This window comes from Elephas maximus, chromosome X, assembly GCF_024166365.1.
Source record: "Elephas maximus indicus isolate mEleMax1 chromosome X, mEleMax1 primary haplotype, whole genome shotgun sequence".
Classification (NCBI taxonomy): domain Eukaryota; kingdom Metazoa; phylum Chordata; class Mammalia; order Proboscidea; family Elephantidae; genus Elephas; species Elephas maximus.
Genome location: NC_064846.1, coordinates 152,709,534 through 152,726,469, shown reverse-complemented (window position 1 = coordinate 152,726,469; position 16,936 = coordinate 152,709,534). Strand labels below are relative to the sequence as shown.

The 16,936-nt window shown below is 43.5% G+C and overlaps 1 protein-coding gene across 1 annotated transcript; it reads left to right on the top strand.

The window, feature by feature from the left end:
- Positions 1–11,507: 11,507 nt before the first annotated feature.
- Positions 11,508–12,542, top strand: LOC126068866 (melanoma-associated antigen B1-like). The gene has a single exon (XM_049871556.1). The coding sequence runs from the start codon at positions 11,508–11,510 to the stop codon at positions 12,540–12,542; it is 1,035 nt and encodes a 344-aa protein (XP_049727513.1).
- Positions 12,543–16,936: the final 4,394 nt, after the last annotated feature.

Here is a 16,936-nt window from a genome sequence, read left to right as displayed (position 1 = left end):
TCCAATTCTTCATATAGTCCAGCCTCACAAGTTATTTGCTCAGCATACAGATTGAATAAGTATGGTGAAAGGATACAACCCTGATGCACACCTTTCCTGACTTTAAACCACGCAGTATGCCCTTGTTCTGTTAGAACCACCGCCTCCTGATTTATGCACAGGTTCCTCGGAAGCACAATTAAGTGTTCTGGAATTCCCATTCTTTGAAACGCTATCCATAATTTGTTATGATCCACACAGTCCAATGCCTTTGCATAGTCAACAAAACACTGGTAAATATCTGTAATGGATTGAATTGTGTTCCCCAAAAATATGTGTCAACTTGGTTAGGCCATGTGTGGTTGATCTCCATTCTGTGATTTTCCTGTGTGTTATAAATCATAACCTTTGCCGGTGGTAAAAAGGATTAGAGTGGGGTGTAACACTCTTGCTCAGGTCGCATCCCTGATCCAATGTAAAGTGGCTTTCCCCGGAGTGTGGCCTGCACCACCTTTTATCTCTTAAGAGATAAAAAGAAAGGGAAGCAAGCAGAGAGTTGGGGACCTCATACCACCAAGAAAGCAGCGCTGGGAGTAGAGTGCGTCCTTTGGACCTGAGATTCCTGTGCTGAGATGGTCCCAGACCAGGGGAAGACTGATGCATCACAAGGACCTTCCTATAGAGCCGACAGAGAAAGAAAGCCTTCTCCTGGAGCTGGCGCCCTGAATTCAGACTTCTAGCCTACTAGACTGCGAGAGAATAAACTTCTCTTTGTTAAAGCCATCCACTTGTGGTATTTCTGTTATAGAAGCACTAGACGACTAAGACAACATCTTTCTGGCATTTTCTGCTTTCAGCCAAGATCCAAGTGTTAAAAAGCAAAGAGGTCACTTTGAGGACTAAGGTGCACTTGACCCAAGCCATGGTATTTTCCATCACCTCATATGCACGCAAAAGTTGGATGATGTATAAGGAAGACTGAAGGAGAATTGACACCTTTGAATTACAGTGTTGGCGAAGAACACTGACTATACTGTGGACTTCCAGAAGAATGAACAAGTCTGTCTTGGAAGCAGTGCAGCCAGAATGCTCCATAAAAGCAAGGATGGTGAGACTTCATCTCACAAACTTTGGATATGTTGTCAGGAGGGATCAGTCCCTGGAGAAGGACATCATGCTTGGTAAAGCAGAGGGTCAGTGAAAAAGAGGAAGGCCCTCAACAAGATGGATTGACACAGTAGCTGCAACAATGAGCTCAAGCATAAGAACGATAGTGAGGAGAGTGCAGGACCAGAAATTTTTTGCTCTGTTGTACATAGGGTTGCTATGAGTCCGAACTGACTTGATCGAACATAACAACAACAATGCCTAGGATATTGATCTTGATGTGCTCCATTTCATTTTTGACAGCTTCCAATTTTCCTAGATTCATACTTTGCATATTCCATGTTCAAATTATTATTTATAATTATTAATGGATGTTTGCAGCTGTTTCTTCCCATTTTGAGTCATGGCACATCAGCAAATGAATTTCCTGAAAGCTTGACTCCATTCATGTCATTAAGGTCAACTCCACTTTAAGGAGGCAACTCTTCCCTGGACTCATTTGAGTGCCTTCTAACCTGAGGGGCTCATCTTCTGGCACTATATCAGACAATGTCCCGCTGCTATTCATAAGGTTTTCACTGGCCAATTTTTTTAGAAGTAGATGGCCAGGTCCTTCTTCCTAGTCTGTCTTAGTCTAGAAGCTCCAGTGAAACCTGTCCACCATGGGTGACCCTGTTGTTATTTGAAATACTGGTGGCATGGCTTCCAGCATCACAGTAACACACAAGCCACCAGAGTAAGAGAGACTGACAGACACGTGGGGGAATTATAATATTAATCACTTGTAAATACCTTCATAGCAACATCTAGACTAGTGTTTGACCAAAACCTGGGCACCATAGCCTAGTGAAACTGACACATAAAATTAACCATTCCAAGTGAGTAGGACCAGAAAGTGATTTTGATCTGTTCTTGGATCCCTGCCAGCATATTTTGAGAAAGCCTCAATAAACTGCTGACGGAAATCAATTGGGGAACTAGCCTGTCTTCGGGGTATACCCCTGCTTACCATACACATTTTAAATGTGAGAGGGAGATATTAGCCATTTAAGAGAAAAAGCTGCAGACAACATTTCTGGCTTCCCATATTGTCCAACTTTCAAAACCGATGATAACCCTGATGGAGCTTTGTTGCTGTTGTGTGTGGCAGAGTCAATTTCAACTCATAGCAACCCTACAGGACACAGCAGCACTGCCCCATAGGGTTTCCTCGGATGTAATCTTTACAGGAGCAGATCTCCAGGACTTTTCTCCCAGGGACTGGCTGGAGGGCTCAAACCACTTAACCACTGTGCCATCAGGGCTCCTTGATGCGGTTTTAGAGACCATCTTACCTAAGCTTACCCAATAGTAAAATCTTGAACTTGGAGGGTAGTTCTTTCAGCTAGTATTATGAAATAGCAGAAAGCTACAAGGGAGCCTTTGTGTAATTTAAGGTCTCTTACCTTCAGCTGGTTCGCTCATTTTATGAACTTCCAGAACTCCCATCCTCATCACCAGATTTTGAAAGGGAAATAATTAGAAACAAGATCTCCTGCCAACTGTGAAATTCCTCTTCACAGAATACAGGAAAGAAAGAAAACATTTTTATTACTGAATAAGCATGAAACCGAAATGTGATGCACATCAAAGGCAATCCAGTAAAGATATCGTGAAGTCAGAAAGAAATTCTACCCTTTTTCACAGCCAAGCAAATGCAACCTATTGCATACATGTTCTCAGGATAAATGATAACTAGTCTTCAAGCAAGAGATCTTGACAGCACCATTTGTCATATATAAAAACCAAACCCATTCCTGTTGAGTCGATTCCGACTCATAGCGACCCCATAGGATAGAGAAGAACTGCCCCATAGGGTTTCCAAAGAGCAGCTGGTAGATTGAAAGTGCCGACCTTTTGGTTAGCAGCCGAGCTCTTAACCACTGCACCACCAGGGCTTCTTGTAGTTCATCCTAAATTCACCTGGTAATTGGAGTGGCCATTTGTGTTAGCTAATTGCCTTTATCCAAAGGTAAGCTCTCATAGAGACTAGAAGATATGGGCACTATCTTCCTTGATGTTCACATTTCAAAAAGATGGCTCCCAGATCCTTGCGAAAAACACTCATTCCTGGGTTATAAAACTGGCAAGGGGCATATTTAGCTTTAAAAAATTATATAATGTCAAAGAAACAAAGAAGAAATTTATAAGTCTTCTAAAGTAAATGCTCTAAGGGGAAAAAAATGAGGGTTCATTCCTTTTTTTTTTTTTTTTTGCACCAAGAAGAATTAAAATTTTCTTTCTGATTTTTAATTGGTATTTGTCTTTACATGTCAAAGGTAAAACGTTACTCCATTGATTACAGATATCATATAAGACTCTGCCCTTTGGCTGCCAGGTATGTTCTTTGTGCCTGCTGGGCTTGAAGAAGAAACCTGTCATGTTCTGAACTTCCAATGGTGATGATCGCACGTGGCATAAAATTGCAGGCTGCATTAGGGACTGAGGCTGGCCTCTAACCAACAGGCAGAAAACAAAACAAAACAGTACTCTTACCACTATAGACAAAAGGAAATTGAATTTTGCCAACAAACTGATTGCACTTGCAAGTGGATTTTCCTCCAGTTCAGCCTTCAGATAAGAACACAGCCCAGCTGATACCTCCATTGTAGCCAGGTGAAACCTTAAAGCAAAGAAGTCATTTGAGCTGTGCTTGGACTCCAGATACAAAGAAACATTTGTGTTTATTTCACCTGGTAAGTTCGTGGTAATTTGTTATGCAGCAATAGAAATCTAATGTAGGAAGAGAAGGGTAGTCTACTATATTTACCCAAATATTAACTTTCTTTTGCTCTTTCCTCATTCTTTATGTTACCTAGTGTGGCAGTATTTTTAATAAATCAAGGATCCAGGTATAAGTGGGTCTGTTTTGGGAACCTCTATTCAGTTCTATTGGTTTATTTGCTTATCCCTGCACCTATATCGCAAACTTTTTATAATTCTTAAAAGTGATTTTTAATATCTAACAGAGTAAATTCATATGTACTCTTTTTTCTTTTTCAAGAGTGCATTGACTACTCATGGCTATTTGCAAGTCAATTTACATTTCAGAAATTTAAAAATTTAAATGAAATTTTAGCTTGCCAAGTTTCATACACAAAGCCTGTGGGTTTCTTTTTGAGGGAAGTGGGGATTACCACAGTCTGTAGATTAAAATTAGGGAGAATTAACATGTTTGCAATATCAAACCCTCCTCTCCATGAACATATAATAATTCCCTACTTTGTTAGGTCTCAATTAATTTCTCTAATAGTTGTATATTTTCTTCCATAGAGTTCTTAACACTTTTTTAATTTTTTTTTCCTTAGGCAACAGGTATCTTTTAAGGTAATTTACAATTTATATTTTCTTTAATTTAACCTTAATATTATTTGTTGTTGCAGAAAAAAGTGTGTAAAAAAAGTGTATTGGTCTTATATCTAAAAATCTAGCAACTTTAAAAAACACTTTTACAGATTTAATAGTTTCTCTTTAGCAGATCTTCTTCATATATATTCTAATCATCAATTAATGATAGTAGCTATGTTTCTTATTTTCCTATCCCTTTCCATTTGATTTCTTCTGATTCTCATTGTTGAACTATGTAGTATCTTCATTAAAACATTGAGTAGAAATGGTGATAGCAGGCATTCTTGTCAGCTTCCCGATTTTATTTTATTCTTTTTAAAAATTTTTATTGTGCTTTAAGTGAAAGTTTACAAATCAAGTCAGTCTCTCATACAAAAATTTATATACACCTTGCTATATACTCCTAGTTGCTCTCCCCTTAATGAGACAGCACACTCCTTCTCTCCACCCTCTATTTCCGTGTCCATTCAGCCAGCTTCTGTCTCCCTCTGCCTTCTCATCTCTCCTTCACACAGGAGCTGCCCACATAGTCTCATGTGTCTGCTTCCCAATTTTAAAATTAAAAGCTTTCAATGTTTCAAACTTAAATACGATGTGTACTATTTTTGTTATTGTTGTTGTCTTTGTGAATATTCTTTATCTAGTCTGTTAACTTTTATTATCATGAATGAAGATTGAATTTTAGAAATGATTTTTCTTATTTACTGTTTCCATAAGGTATGCCAGTCATGGAAACCCTGGTGGTGTAGTGGTTAAGTGCTACAGCTGCTGACCAAAAGGTCGGCAGTTAAATCCTCCACGCCCTCCTTGGAAACTCTATGGGGGCAGTTCTACTCTGTCCTATAGGGCTGCTATGAGTTGGAATCGACTCGACAGCACTGGGTTTGGTTTGATTTTTATGCCAGTCATGGAACTATTTCCCCCCAGATCCGGTCCTCATGCTTCCCCTGCCCTGTTCTCTACTACACAGAAGATGACTCCCAATTCCTATGCTCACTAAAATTTGAATGCCAGCTCAGTTTACTCAAGAGGTGGCAATGGCAGGCAATTAGAGCCCAGGAGAATGGAAGTGCCCAGAGTTTTTCTCCTTCTCTTTCTCTACATCAAGTGGTTCCTCCTTTGATAGCTACATCTTCTCCATGGCTCCCATCAAATTAGTCCACTGTGGTTGAATTTTTTGTTGATCCCCACTGCTAGGCTGTAGTATCACTATGTCTTTTCTTTGTTCCTGTAGTCTAGAGGTGGGAGTGAATTCCTCAAGTTGGTATTTCTTTGCCGTACTCTGTCCTGATTGGATTCTCCATCACTTGAGTTACCAATTCCCTACATTAAATTCTCTATGAGTTATATATTTAGATTTGTTACTGTTGCATGGTGTCGAGTCAATTCCAACTCATAGAGACCCTATACTATACAGTAGAACTGCCCCATAGGGTTTCCTGGGCTGTAATCTTTATGGGAGCAGATTTCCAGGTCTTTTCTCCGGGATAGCCACTGGTGGGTTCGAACCACTAACATTTCAGGGTGTAGCTGAGTGCCTAACCACTGCGCAGCTAGGGTTCCTCATATTTAATTTCTGTTTTTCTGTGTAATACCTGAATGTTGCAGTTGGCCAATTACACTGGCTCATGTTCTTATGTACAAACCCTCCTTTCATTCCTAGAAAAAACTCTGTCACTAGCAGATAAATCCGCCCACGTCTCTTCTAGTAAAATAAAAAAGCAAAACACCCAGTTAACCCTGAAACTAAATAACTCTCTGTTTATACTCACATGTGTTTGTGTGTGTGTATTAAAAATTTTAAAAACAGAAAGATATAGTCTACTTGTAAAAATATTGAGCAATATACATAAAGTTCTATAGCACAACCTGGGGGAAACAGCCCAAGTGGTACTCAGAAGAATAGTATAGCCTTAAATAGATTTATCATAAAAATATTTAAAATATCAGAATGGTTCAAGACTAGAAAAAGAATAGTATATTAAATCTAAAGAATTAAAAGCTATAAAATAATGAAGATAAATGCAGACATGATGAATTAGGAGAAGGTCGCTATGAGTTGGACTTGATGACGAAGGGTTTGTTTTGGAGCCCTGGCAGTGCATTGGTTAAGAACCTGACTGCTAACCAAAAGGTCAGCAGTTTGAACCCATCAGCTGCTCCTTGGAAACCCTATGGAGCAATTCTACTCTGTCCTATAGGGTCGCTATCAGTCAGAATTGACTGGTTTGGGTTTTTTTTTTTTTTTTTTTTTGGTTAGAGTCATCTAATGAAAGACAGTTCTTTGAAAATATCTATATAATATTTTTTATGAGTATTATCAATCACAAAAGAAAGAAATAGAAATAAGTGATACTATATAAATATAATTGTACAAAATATAACCTCGGAAGAGATTTAAAGATTATAAGAGAACACTATAAATAAGTTTTACCATTCTGTCAGGATAAGAAATGGAGGACAAGTAAAGGTTTTAGCTATAGAATTGTTTCAGTTAATAAATTCAGAAGCATGATATAATTAGAGAATTACCATTACATAGCCCCTAATTTGACTCGATGGCACTGGGTTGGTTGGTTGTTGGTTAATGAATTAATGGATCCTCAGTGACCGCCAATGTCACCACTAAGGGAAACAGCAAACATTATATATCTCCTAATGGAAGTGCACAGTGTCATCTCTAGAGTGTTCATGCCAATAAGCAATAGGTAAACCTTAATCTGAACCAGCTCCTACCTATTGAGGATTATGGATGCTGAGCATCACGTATATTAGGTTCATTTTTCCACTCTCTGTACTGCTGTATATGTTGGAGAATTTCTATGATGAAATCGTGCCTTCGAATTTGAAAACCTTTAAATATGAAAGGGAACAAATTTTACCCATTCGACCCACTGCTATTGAGTCGATTCCGACTCATAGCAACTGTATATAGGTCCATAAAAAAATAAGGAAATAGAAAAATTTAATCGAACAATACAAACTGAAACGATAGCCTTAATCCAAAAAAAGGCACCCTCAAAATGTTCCATGACCAGCCAGGTTTGGAGGCCTGTTACATCAAGTGGTCAGAGAAGAACTAGTCACCATCCTGTGTAAACTCTTCTGAACCATACAAAAGAATGAGAAATTACTCAACCACTTTAACAGACTAGCTGTCCTAGATACAGAGAACAGATGAGGATACCCCAAGAAAAGAACACTTGGATCAGGCTCACTCACATAGAGACAATTTCCCTAAATAAATTAATAGCAGATCCAATATAGCAGAGAACTAAATGAATAGGCTGTGCCCAAAGAACACAAAGATGATCTCTTATTAAAAAATGCTGTCAACTGGAAATCACTATTCTAGTAGAAAAAGGAAGAAATGCGTTTGGTCATGCGAAGGGATAAAGAAAAAGCCTTTGACAAAAATTTAATACTGGTTCATGACAAATTTAGCACACTAACAATTTTTTTTTTAACATTAAAAGGGAATTTCCATTCCCTAAAATCAACTTTACGTCAGGTACTTTGGACATGTTGTCAGGAAAAGCCAGTCCCTGGAGAAGGACATCATGCTTGCTAGAGTGTCAGTGAAAAAAATGAAGACCCTCAATGAGATGGATCGACACAGTGGCTGCAACAATGGGCTCAAACATAGCAATCATTGTGAGAATGGTGCAGGACTCAGCAGTGTTTTATTCTGTTGTACGTAGGGTCACCATGAGTCAGAACCAACTCGTGGGCACATAATAATCTAATCCAATAATACAATACAGTACAATATAATACTATATATATAATATAAAATCAACATCAAATACATGTAAATGAGCTATGCTAGAAGCATTCCTAATAAAGTCTGGAACAAAACACAGAAATATGGGACCACCTGTACTGTTCAAACCTGATCTGAAATGCATAGTCAGTACACAGAGACACACAAAATACCAAAATAAATCAGAGGTAAAAAAAATGAAGAGAGAATAATGACAACAATATGATGTTCTTCTTAAAAAATCCAAAGTAATTAGCTTATGAAATATTCAAAAGTATAAAGAACTTCAGAAAGCTGGTGTATAGAAAATCACTATCGCAAAATCAGGAGTTGGGCCACAGAATAAATAATTAGAACATGTAATGGAAAATATTCCATTCACAACACCAACAACCTAAAAAATATACCTAAAATGAAACCTAAGAGAAATGATTGACTTAGGAAAAAGAAAACTCAAATAGAGCAGTATGCTATGTTCATTAAAGGGGAAAAGAATGTTGCAAAGATGTCCATGTTGTTGTTTGTTGCTGTTGAGTCAATTCTGACTCGTGGCAGCCCAATGCATGCAGAGTAGAACTACTCCATAGGGTTTTCAAGGCTGTGACCTTTTGGAAGCAGATCTCCAGGCCTTTCTTCCAAGGTGCTTGTGGGTGAGTGCAAACTACCAACCTTTTGGTGGTTAGCAGTTGAGCGATTAACCATGTGTACCACCCAGGGACTCCTAAAGATGTCGATGCCCCTTTCATTATTTATAGATTTAGAGCCTTACCTGTAGCTGCCAAGATGGCAACCAATCTCAGGCTGCTGTTTTCCATCTTTGAAATGAACCCTGGGGGGAAAAAAGGAAGGAATAAAGAAAGAACAATATCAGTAAGAACAGCAAATGAACAAATATGAGAAAGCTCTAAGGGACACTAGGTCTGTGTGAAATAGTATGAACTCGGATGTGTGCAGGTGGGGGCGTGCCCTGAAGTTGAGACAGGTCCGTGACAGAATTAGTTGAAGCAAAAGTTTAGTATTCCTGCCCTTGATCCTTCCCAGTGTTGCTTGGGACAATGAATTTAGACTGCTCCACTGCTGGAATCTGAGGCAGCACCTTAGAGGGCATGCAGCAGTACTATGGGGATAATATGAAGAGAGCACAAACATTTGGGTTAATTAAGACAGTATGACTCCAAAGATTGTGCTAATAACCATCTAAGACCTATTCTGTGAATGAGGACTACCCTTTTTCATAATTATTTTAATCGCATATAGAGAATGGTGTAAAATAGCATAGCGAGAATCACAGGGATCACACATATTAAGGGTAGAAATTCGTTCCTGAAACTTTGGAGCACAGCCCTGAGGTCAGCCAAAGAAGCCCCAGGTATAGCTGTCAGGTAAGGCTCACCTCACTTTCTCCTTGGGGTTTTGAGAGTCTTGTTGGGGAGCAGGGAGGGAGCAGCCGAAGTCAGATTAGGGATGAGTTTGGGCACTGCCAGAAATCAATACGAGGCCCCTGAATGGGGACTGAGAGGTTCCACCCCCGCCCCGAAGAGAGGGGATCCCACAGAGTGAAACCTCTCCATGCCCCCCAGAGTGGTAGCCATTTGGGGCCCCCCACGCTGGAGTGGTCAGAAGAGGTGTACCCACACTTCTACATCAGGCGTCTCAGGGAGTGGAAGTCTTTAGTCTGAGGGGGGTGGCCAGAGGTCAGCTGAGGAGAGGCAGCCCGGCACCCAGAAGGAGTCAAGGTAAGATGCTGAGCCACGACAGGAGTCTCTATCCACTTGGGGCCCACAGAGCCCCATGCCCACAGAGCCCCACCCCCTCAGAGTCCCGCCCCCACAGAGATCCGCCCCTTCTGTCAGCCTTGGGAGACCCCAGGCATGGCTATTAGGCTCAGGCTCCCCTTACTTCGGACTAGGGGTGTGCAGGAAATGAGGGCCATTTTCTGAAGCTGGCTGAGTCAGCTTAGAGAGGGAGAAGTCCCAGGCCATGCGATGAGTCAATAAAAGGCCCCTGTGTGACTTCTGCGGGAACCACTCATCTCCGACACCCAGGAAAAGAGGGAGCTCCACAGAACCCCACCCCTGCTGCCGGTCATGGTAGGGCCCAGGTGGGCGTGGCCGGAAGTGACGCGCTGACTTCCCCCCTTGGGACAGCAACTGGCCCGCCCTGAGGGACGAGGCCTTGGTATGAGGTGCCGCTGTTGTCCAGCAGAGGGAGGAGTTCAAGGACCTGTTAGGTGTCAAGGTGAGTATCCTCAGTTAAAACTGCTGGGCCACACTCCTGGAAACAGAAGAGACCCCACAGAGCCCCACTCCACTCCACTTTTCTGTCAGCAGTGGGATGCCCCAGGAATGGCTGTCAGGCCCAGTGCTGCATCACTTCTGCCTCCGGGTCCAAGGGAATAAAGGCCTTGGTCTGAGACTGGCGGTCTCAGGCCAGTAGATGGAGAGATCCCAAGCCCTACAGGGAGTCAAGGAGATGTCGGAGAAGACCCTAGCACAGAGGGGGCCCCTACAGCCCCTACCCTACAATTGCCCTGGGAAGCTCCGGGCAGGGCTCAAGTCTGAGGTGCCGCGTCACTTTGTCCGCAGGAGTCTCCCAGAGTTGGGGGCCATAGTCTAAGAGCTGGCCTATCAGCAGAGGGAGGATTTCCAGGTCATTCCAGGAGTCAGGGTCAGGATCTGGAGGGCTGCGGAGATCTCTTATCCCATACAACGGGGTGGGGGTGGGGGACGGATGGGGGTGAGGGAGGGGGCATCTCCGAATCCCTCAGCCATCAGAGGCCCAGGAATGGATAGATGTCAAGTGGACACGTGCCTCAGTTCCTCTTTGGGAATCACAGAAAAAAGAGGGCTCTGGTTTGAGGGAGTGGTGACATGTCAGCAGAGGAACAAAACTTAGTCCTTCCTTGGAGTCAAACTGAGGCGCTTGAGTGACGAATGGCAGGACTCTCCACCATAGGACCTCAACCTGTACTGTCAGCACTGGGAGTCCCCTGCCAGGGGTGGTGGGCTGATGTTCCCCTTCACTTCCTTCTCATAGGTTCCAGGAAGGTTTAAGGTGTTAACATCAGAGTAGCAAAGAGGAGGGGACCCAGGCCCTGCCAATGGTTGACATGATGATCCCGAATGTGGGCTGAGAGATCTCACTACTGAAGAACAGAAGAAGGCCCAGTGATATCACCTGATGTCAGACCCAGTAAGCCACAGGCAGATCTATTAGACTGTAACCTAAGGCTCACTCTAACTTCCTCTGCAGGGTTCTTAAGAGAATCATCATGCCTCGTGGTCAGAAGAGTAAGCAACGTGCCCGTGAGAAACATCAGCATGTCCAAGGTGAAACCCAGGGTCTCAAGGGTGCTCAGGCCACTGCAGTAGAGGAGGAAGAGTTTCCCTCTTCCTCTACTGTTTTGGGGGATACTCCTCAGAGCTCCCCTATTGCTAGCATTTTGCAGGAGCCTCAGAGAGTCCCAGCTGCCACCACTCTTGCTGCAGTAGCTACTTTATGTGAAGAGCCTGATGAAAGTGCCAAGAGCCAAGATGAGGAAAGTCCAAGCCCCTCCCAGGCAACACCTTCCACTGTGAGCTCACGTAAAGATCCTCTGGCAAGGAAGACGAACAAGTTGGTGCAGTTCTTGATTGAGAAGTTTAAAAAGAAAGAGCCCATTATGAAGGCAGACATGGTGAAGGTTATCAACAAAAAGTATGAGGAGCAATTCCCTCAGATCCTGAAGAGAACCACTAAGCACATGGAGCTGGTCTTTGGCCTTGGTTTGAAGGAAACCAACCCCAGTGATAACTCCTATGACCTCATCAGCAAGCTAGATAGTACCCAAGGAGGAAGTCTGTGTAGTGGTGGGGGTTTGCCCAAGACAGGTCTCCTGATGACCCTCCTGGGCTTGATCTTCTTGAAGGGCAACCGGCTTACTGAGAAAGCGATCTGGGAATACCTGAATGTGTTGGGGATCTATGCTGGGAGGAGGCGCTTAATCTTTGGTGAGCCCAGGAAGTCCATCACCAGAGATTTGGTGCGGGAAAAGTACCTGGAGTACCAGCAGGTGCCCAACAGTGATCCTCCGTGCTATGAATTCCTGTGGGGTCCCAGAGCCCAAGCTGAAGCCACCAAGATGAAAGCCCTGGAGTTTTTGGCCAAGATGAATGATACAGTTCCCAGTTCCTTCCCAGCTCTATATGAAGAGGCTTTGAGAGATGAGGAAGAGAGAGCCGAAGCCATAGTTGCAGCCACGGCTGGTCCTACTGCTACAGCCAGTGCATCTTCCAGGGCCAAGTCTAGTAGCTTCTCTCGCATCTAGTGAAGTATGAGCAGATTTTTCACATAGTAGTTGAAAGGTCTGTCTGCCTTCTAAGTAGTAGGGGCTGAGGTAGAGCTGATGGAAACAAAATGTGTGTCTTCATTGTGTTCCTATTGTCCATGAATAGTTTATAGTTGTGCCCTAATATACGGTTGTGCCCTAATATACGGTTTATTTTGCTTCAGGATGTAAGTTTATGAATGGCATGGTCGTCACATTTTTTGTTATCAGGTTTAAGAGCTAGACTTTCGGGATTGATAAAACAGCTTGAAAAACTTCAATATTTTCTCTAAGTTCTAGAACTAGGTAACATAGTATTAGAATAGGGATTTTCATGGAAATGTGAACGAACCCCACATTAAAATACTTAGGATTACAAAATGGAAGAAAAAAAATTTAAAAATTAAGGGTGGCAGTTCTTTTTGCCTTATCCCTTTTAATCTTTCTTTTTATAAAATTAAAAGGTATATATAGACACACACACTTGGATTTGATTACCTTATTTAGGAATATTTTTTGTTTTGTTTTTAGTCTAGAGCGTTGCATGTTTTTTGATACCTACTGGATTTAAAAAAAAATTAAAAAATTGTGACGAAATGATTTTATTTCCTGAGTTCAAAATAATCATATGATAACTGCCATTTGTTTAACACAATATTTCCCAATCAGTTTGCCAAGTGCTTTCTATTACACTTCATGCATTACCACAGTTTGACAAGATAGGGCTTATCGGTCTCACTCTGCAGATGAAGCACTTGCATATTTCTCAAGTTCACAAGGCTAGTAAGTGACAGGGCTGGACCAGATCCCTGGTCAGAAGCCATGTGGAGCCCACACTCTTCCACTCCTTCCAGCCAGAGGCTGACCTTGTGTCTCTTAATTCATTTTTCTTCTCACCACTACAAAATATATCTCAGTGCCTAGTTACTGGAGTGGAAAACATTGCCAGAGTGATAAGAATACCAAACTAAATTAGAGGTATGCATAAGAAAAGAAAGATAATAATTGGTGGCAATATGATCATTTACATATGCCCTGGCGGCATAGTGGTTAAATCTCGGCTGCTAACCAAAAGGTTGGCAGTTCAAATCTACCAGCGGCTCCTTGGAAACCCTATGGGGCAGTTCTACTCTGTCCTATACGGTCACTGTGAGTTGGAACCGATTCTACAGCATGTAACAACACAACAACTTATACAATGTCAGATAACCACAAAAGATCAGGAGCTCACGAAATCACGCTGGACTGCCCCTTCACTGTAGAAGGCAAATCTTTTACAACGTAAGTTACATAAAAGACTAAGTCTGGGTGGCGAAGAGAAGGAACAGTTCAGTGTGTGCATGTTCTCTGACAGCCTGCTGCACTCCGCCTTGTGCTGCAGCGTGCCATCTCATATTGCTCTGGGACAGGGACCCAGTCTCTGCAAGGTATGCAGTAGGGAAACTACTCAGGAGTTCCAAGAATGTGACATTTCATAGGAACCCTTTCATTAAAGAGATAGGAGCCAACATGAGGACCCCAGTGAGTGAGGACTGAGAAACCAGACAAGATTATATGGGGTCACACACAGAACTGCCCTGCCTGTTCTCAGGCCTTGAAAGCCCCAGGCAGGTCTGTCAGGATGAGTATCCCATTGTGAACCTTGGTCTAAGTGGGTCGACCTCATATCAGAAAACAGGAGTCCCAGAGGCTGCCAGGTGTCAAGGTAAGATCCCTGAACAAAGGCTGCGGCACTCTCCACCCCAGTACTAAGGAAGACCCAGGCAGAGGTAGCCAGGTGTAGCTGCCCCTGATTGCCCGCTCTGGGCTGTAGTGTTGTGAGGGCCTTAGTCTGAGGCTGTGGGACCCACATCAATAGGGAGCCAAGTCCTAGGCCCTCTCAGGAATCAAGAACAACACTGAAGAATGAGGTGACCACTGATGCCAATACAATAATAATAAAAAAAAAAATACAATAGGGTGACACAAATCCCTCACCTGTCTTCAGCCTTGGGAGGCCTAAGTCAGGACTGTAGGGCTAACTCCTGTAAAGAGTCTCAGAAAACTGAGGTTGTTGGTCGAAAGATGGTGGCCCCAGATGAGCAGAGGTTAAGAGTCCCAGGCCTTAGCAGAAGTCAAATTAAGAATCTTATATAAATACTGAGGAGTCTCTGGATGGTACGAATGGTTAAGGCTAGGCTACTTAACTGAAAGGCTGGAAGTTTGAATCTGCCTGGTTCAAATCCACCCAGAAGCACCTCAGAAGAAAGGCCTGGCAATCTACTTCTGAAATATCACAGCCATTGAAAACCCTATTGAGTGCAGTTCTACTCTGAAACACATGGGGTCACCATGACCAAGAATGACTCCACGGCAACTTTTTATTTTTTTTTTAATTAAATGAACATGGAAGGTACCACACACTCCAGAACAGAAGGGGCACCAGAGGGCGCTGCCCCGGCTGGTATCCCTGGGAGGCCATATCATTGCCGATGAGCTTAGCAGCACTCACTTCCTACTACGGGGTCTCAGGAAGTAAGGGACTTTGTCTAAGGAGGGTGGCCGCAGGCAAGCCCAGGGACCAGTCCAAGGACCTGGCAGGAGCCAAAGTGAGGGCCCTGAGGACAGAGAGCACAGCCAATCCCTGAATATGGAGGGACCCAGAGTGCCTAGATCTCGATGTGGTCCCTGGGAGGGCCAGGCAGGGTTAGCCTCATGTACCATTTCCTGACTTCCACTCTGGGGCGACAGGGATTTGAGGGCCTTGTTCTGAGGCTGTAAAACCCTGGCCAATACGGGCAGAAAACCCAGGTGTTTTCTCTGACAGCCACCGCAGGAGGCCTTGTGCTGCAGCATGCCATCTCACAATGCTCTGGGTCAGGGACCCATCCTCTGCAAGATGTGCAGCAAGAAAACTGCTCAAGGGTTGCAGGGATGTGACATTTCATAGGATTCCTTTCATTAAAGAGGCAGGAGTCAACAAGAGGACCCCAGTGAATGAAGACTGAGAACAGTGCCAAGAACATAGGGGGTCACATAGAGACCAGCGCTGCCTACACTCCGACCTAGAAGACTATCTTAGTCATCTAGTGCTGCTATAACAGAAACACCACAAGTGGATGGCTTTAACAAGGAGAAATTTATTTTGTCACAGTCCAATAGGCTGAAAGTGGGAATTCAGGGTACTGTTTCCAGGGAAAGTCTTTCTTTCACTGTTGGCTCTGGAGGAAGGTCCTTCTCATCAATCTTCCACTGGACTAGGAGCATCTCAGCACAGGAACCTCCAGTCCAAAGGATGCGCTCTGCTCCAGGCACTCCTTTCTTGGTGGTATGAGGTCCTTCTGTCTGCTCGCTTCCCTTTCCTTTTTATCTCTTAAGAGATAAAAGGTGTTGTAGGCCACACCCCAGGGAAACTCCCTTTACATTGGATCAGAGATGTGACATGGGTAAGGGTGTAACAAACCCCATCCTAATCCTCTTTAACATAAAATTACAATCATAAGATGGAGGACAACCACACAATACTGGGAATTATGGCCCAGCCAAGTTGATTCAGACATTTTTGCAGGGACATAATTCAATCCATGACAAAGACCTTAGACAGGGTGGTCAGGCTATCCATCCCCTCACTTACTCTTCAGGAGTCTCAGAGACCCAAAAACATTGGTTTTTTAAGAGGCTGTAGAAAAAGAGTTGCAGGTTCTGCCAGGAATCAAGATGAGGACCCAGAGTGAGTACTGAGGCGAGTCTTCCCCAGAACAGGGTCCCCAAAGAGCACTGCCCCTCCTGTCAGATCTGGGAGACCCCAGTGAGAATTCAGATGTGGTGACCCCTGGTGTTCCTTCCTGAAGACTCAGGGTCCACTTCAGAGATTTCAGGAAGTTCAGGACCTTCGTTTGAGGGTAGCAGCCCCTGGTCAACCAAGGGTGGACTCCCAGAATTCTTTAGGTGTTAAGGTGAGGACCCTGAATGAAGGATGAGGGAAACATTCACCACAGAAATAGTGGGGACCCACTGGGCAGCCATGTGCAGTACTGTCTGGCTAAGATACTTCCTAATTCCTCATTTCCTCTGGAGGGTGGTCTCAGGTAGGTGAGGACCTTGGTGTATTGGTGGTGACCCACATTCTGCAGAAGGAGGAGTTCCTAACAGGCCTTAACTGGAATCGAGGTGAAGACCCTGCATGCTGATGAGTGGAGTACTGTCCCTTTGTCAGGCATGATAGGCCCTAGGCAGGAGTAGCCAGATGTGGCACACCCTTACTCCCCCCTCTAGAGACTTAGAGAGGCAAGGCCCTTGTTCTCAGGGTAGAGGACTTGGGTCAGTAGAGGGAGGAGTCCCAGGCTCTGATAGATACCAAGGTGAGGATTCTGAGTGACAACTGAGGGGACCACCAACTCTAGAACAGTGGAGTC

What these genes read in the sequence shown, in the direction of transcription:
- LOC126068866 (XM_049871556.1), top strand. Translation starts at nt 11,508, where the DNA reads ATGCCTCGTGGTCAGAAGAGTAAGCAACGTGCCCGTGAGAAACATCAG.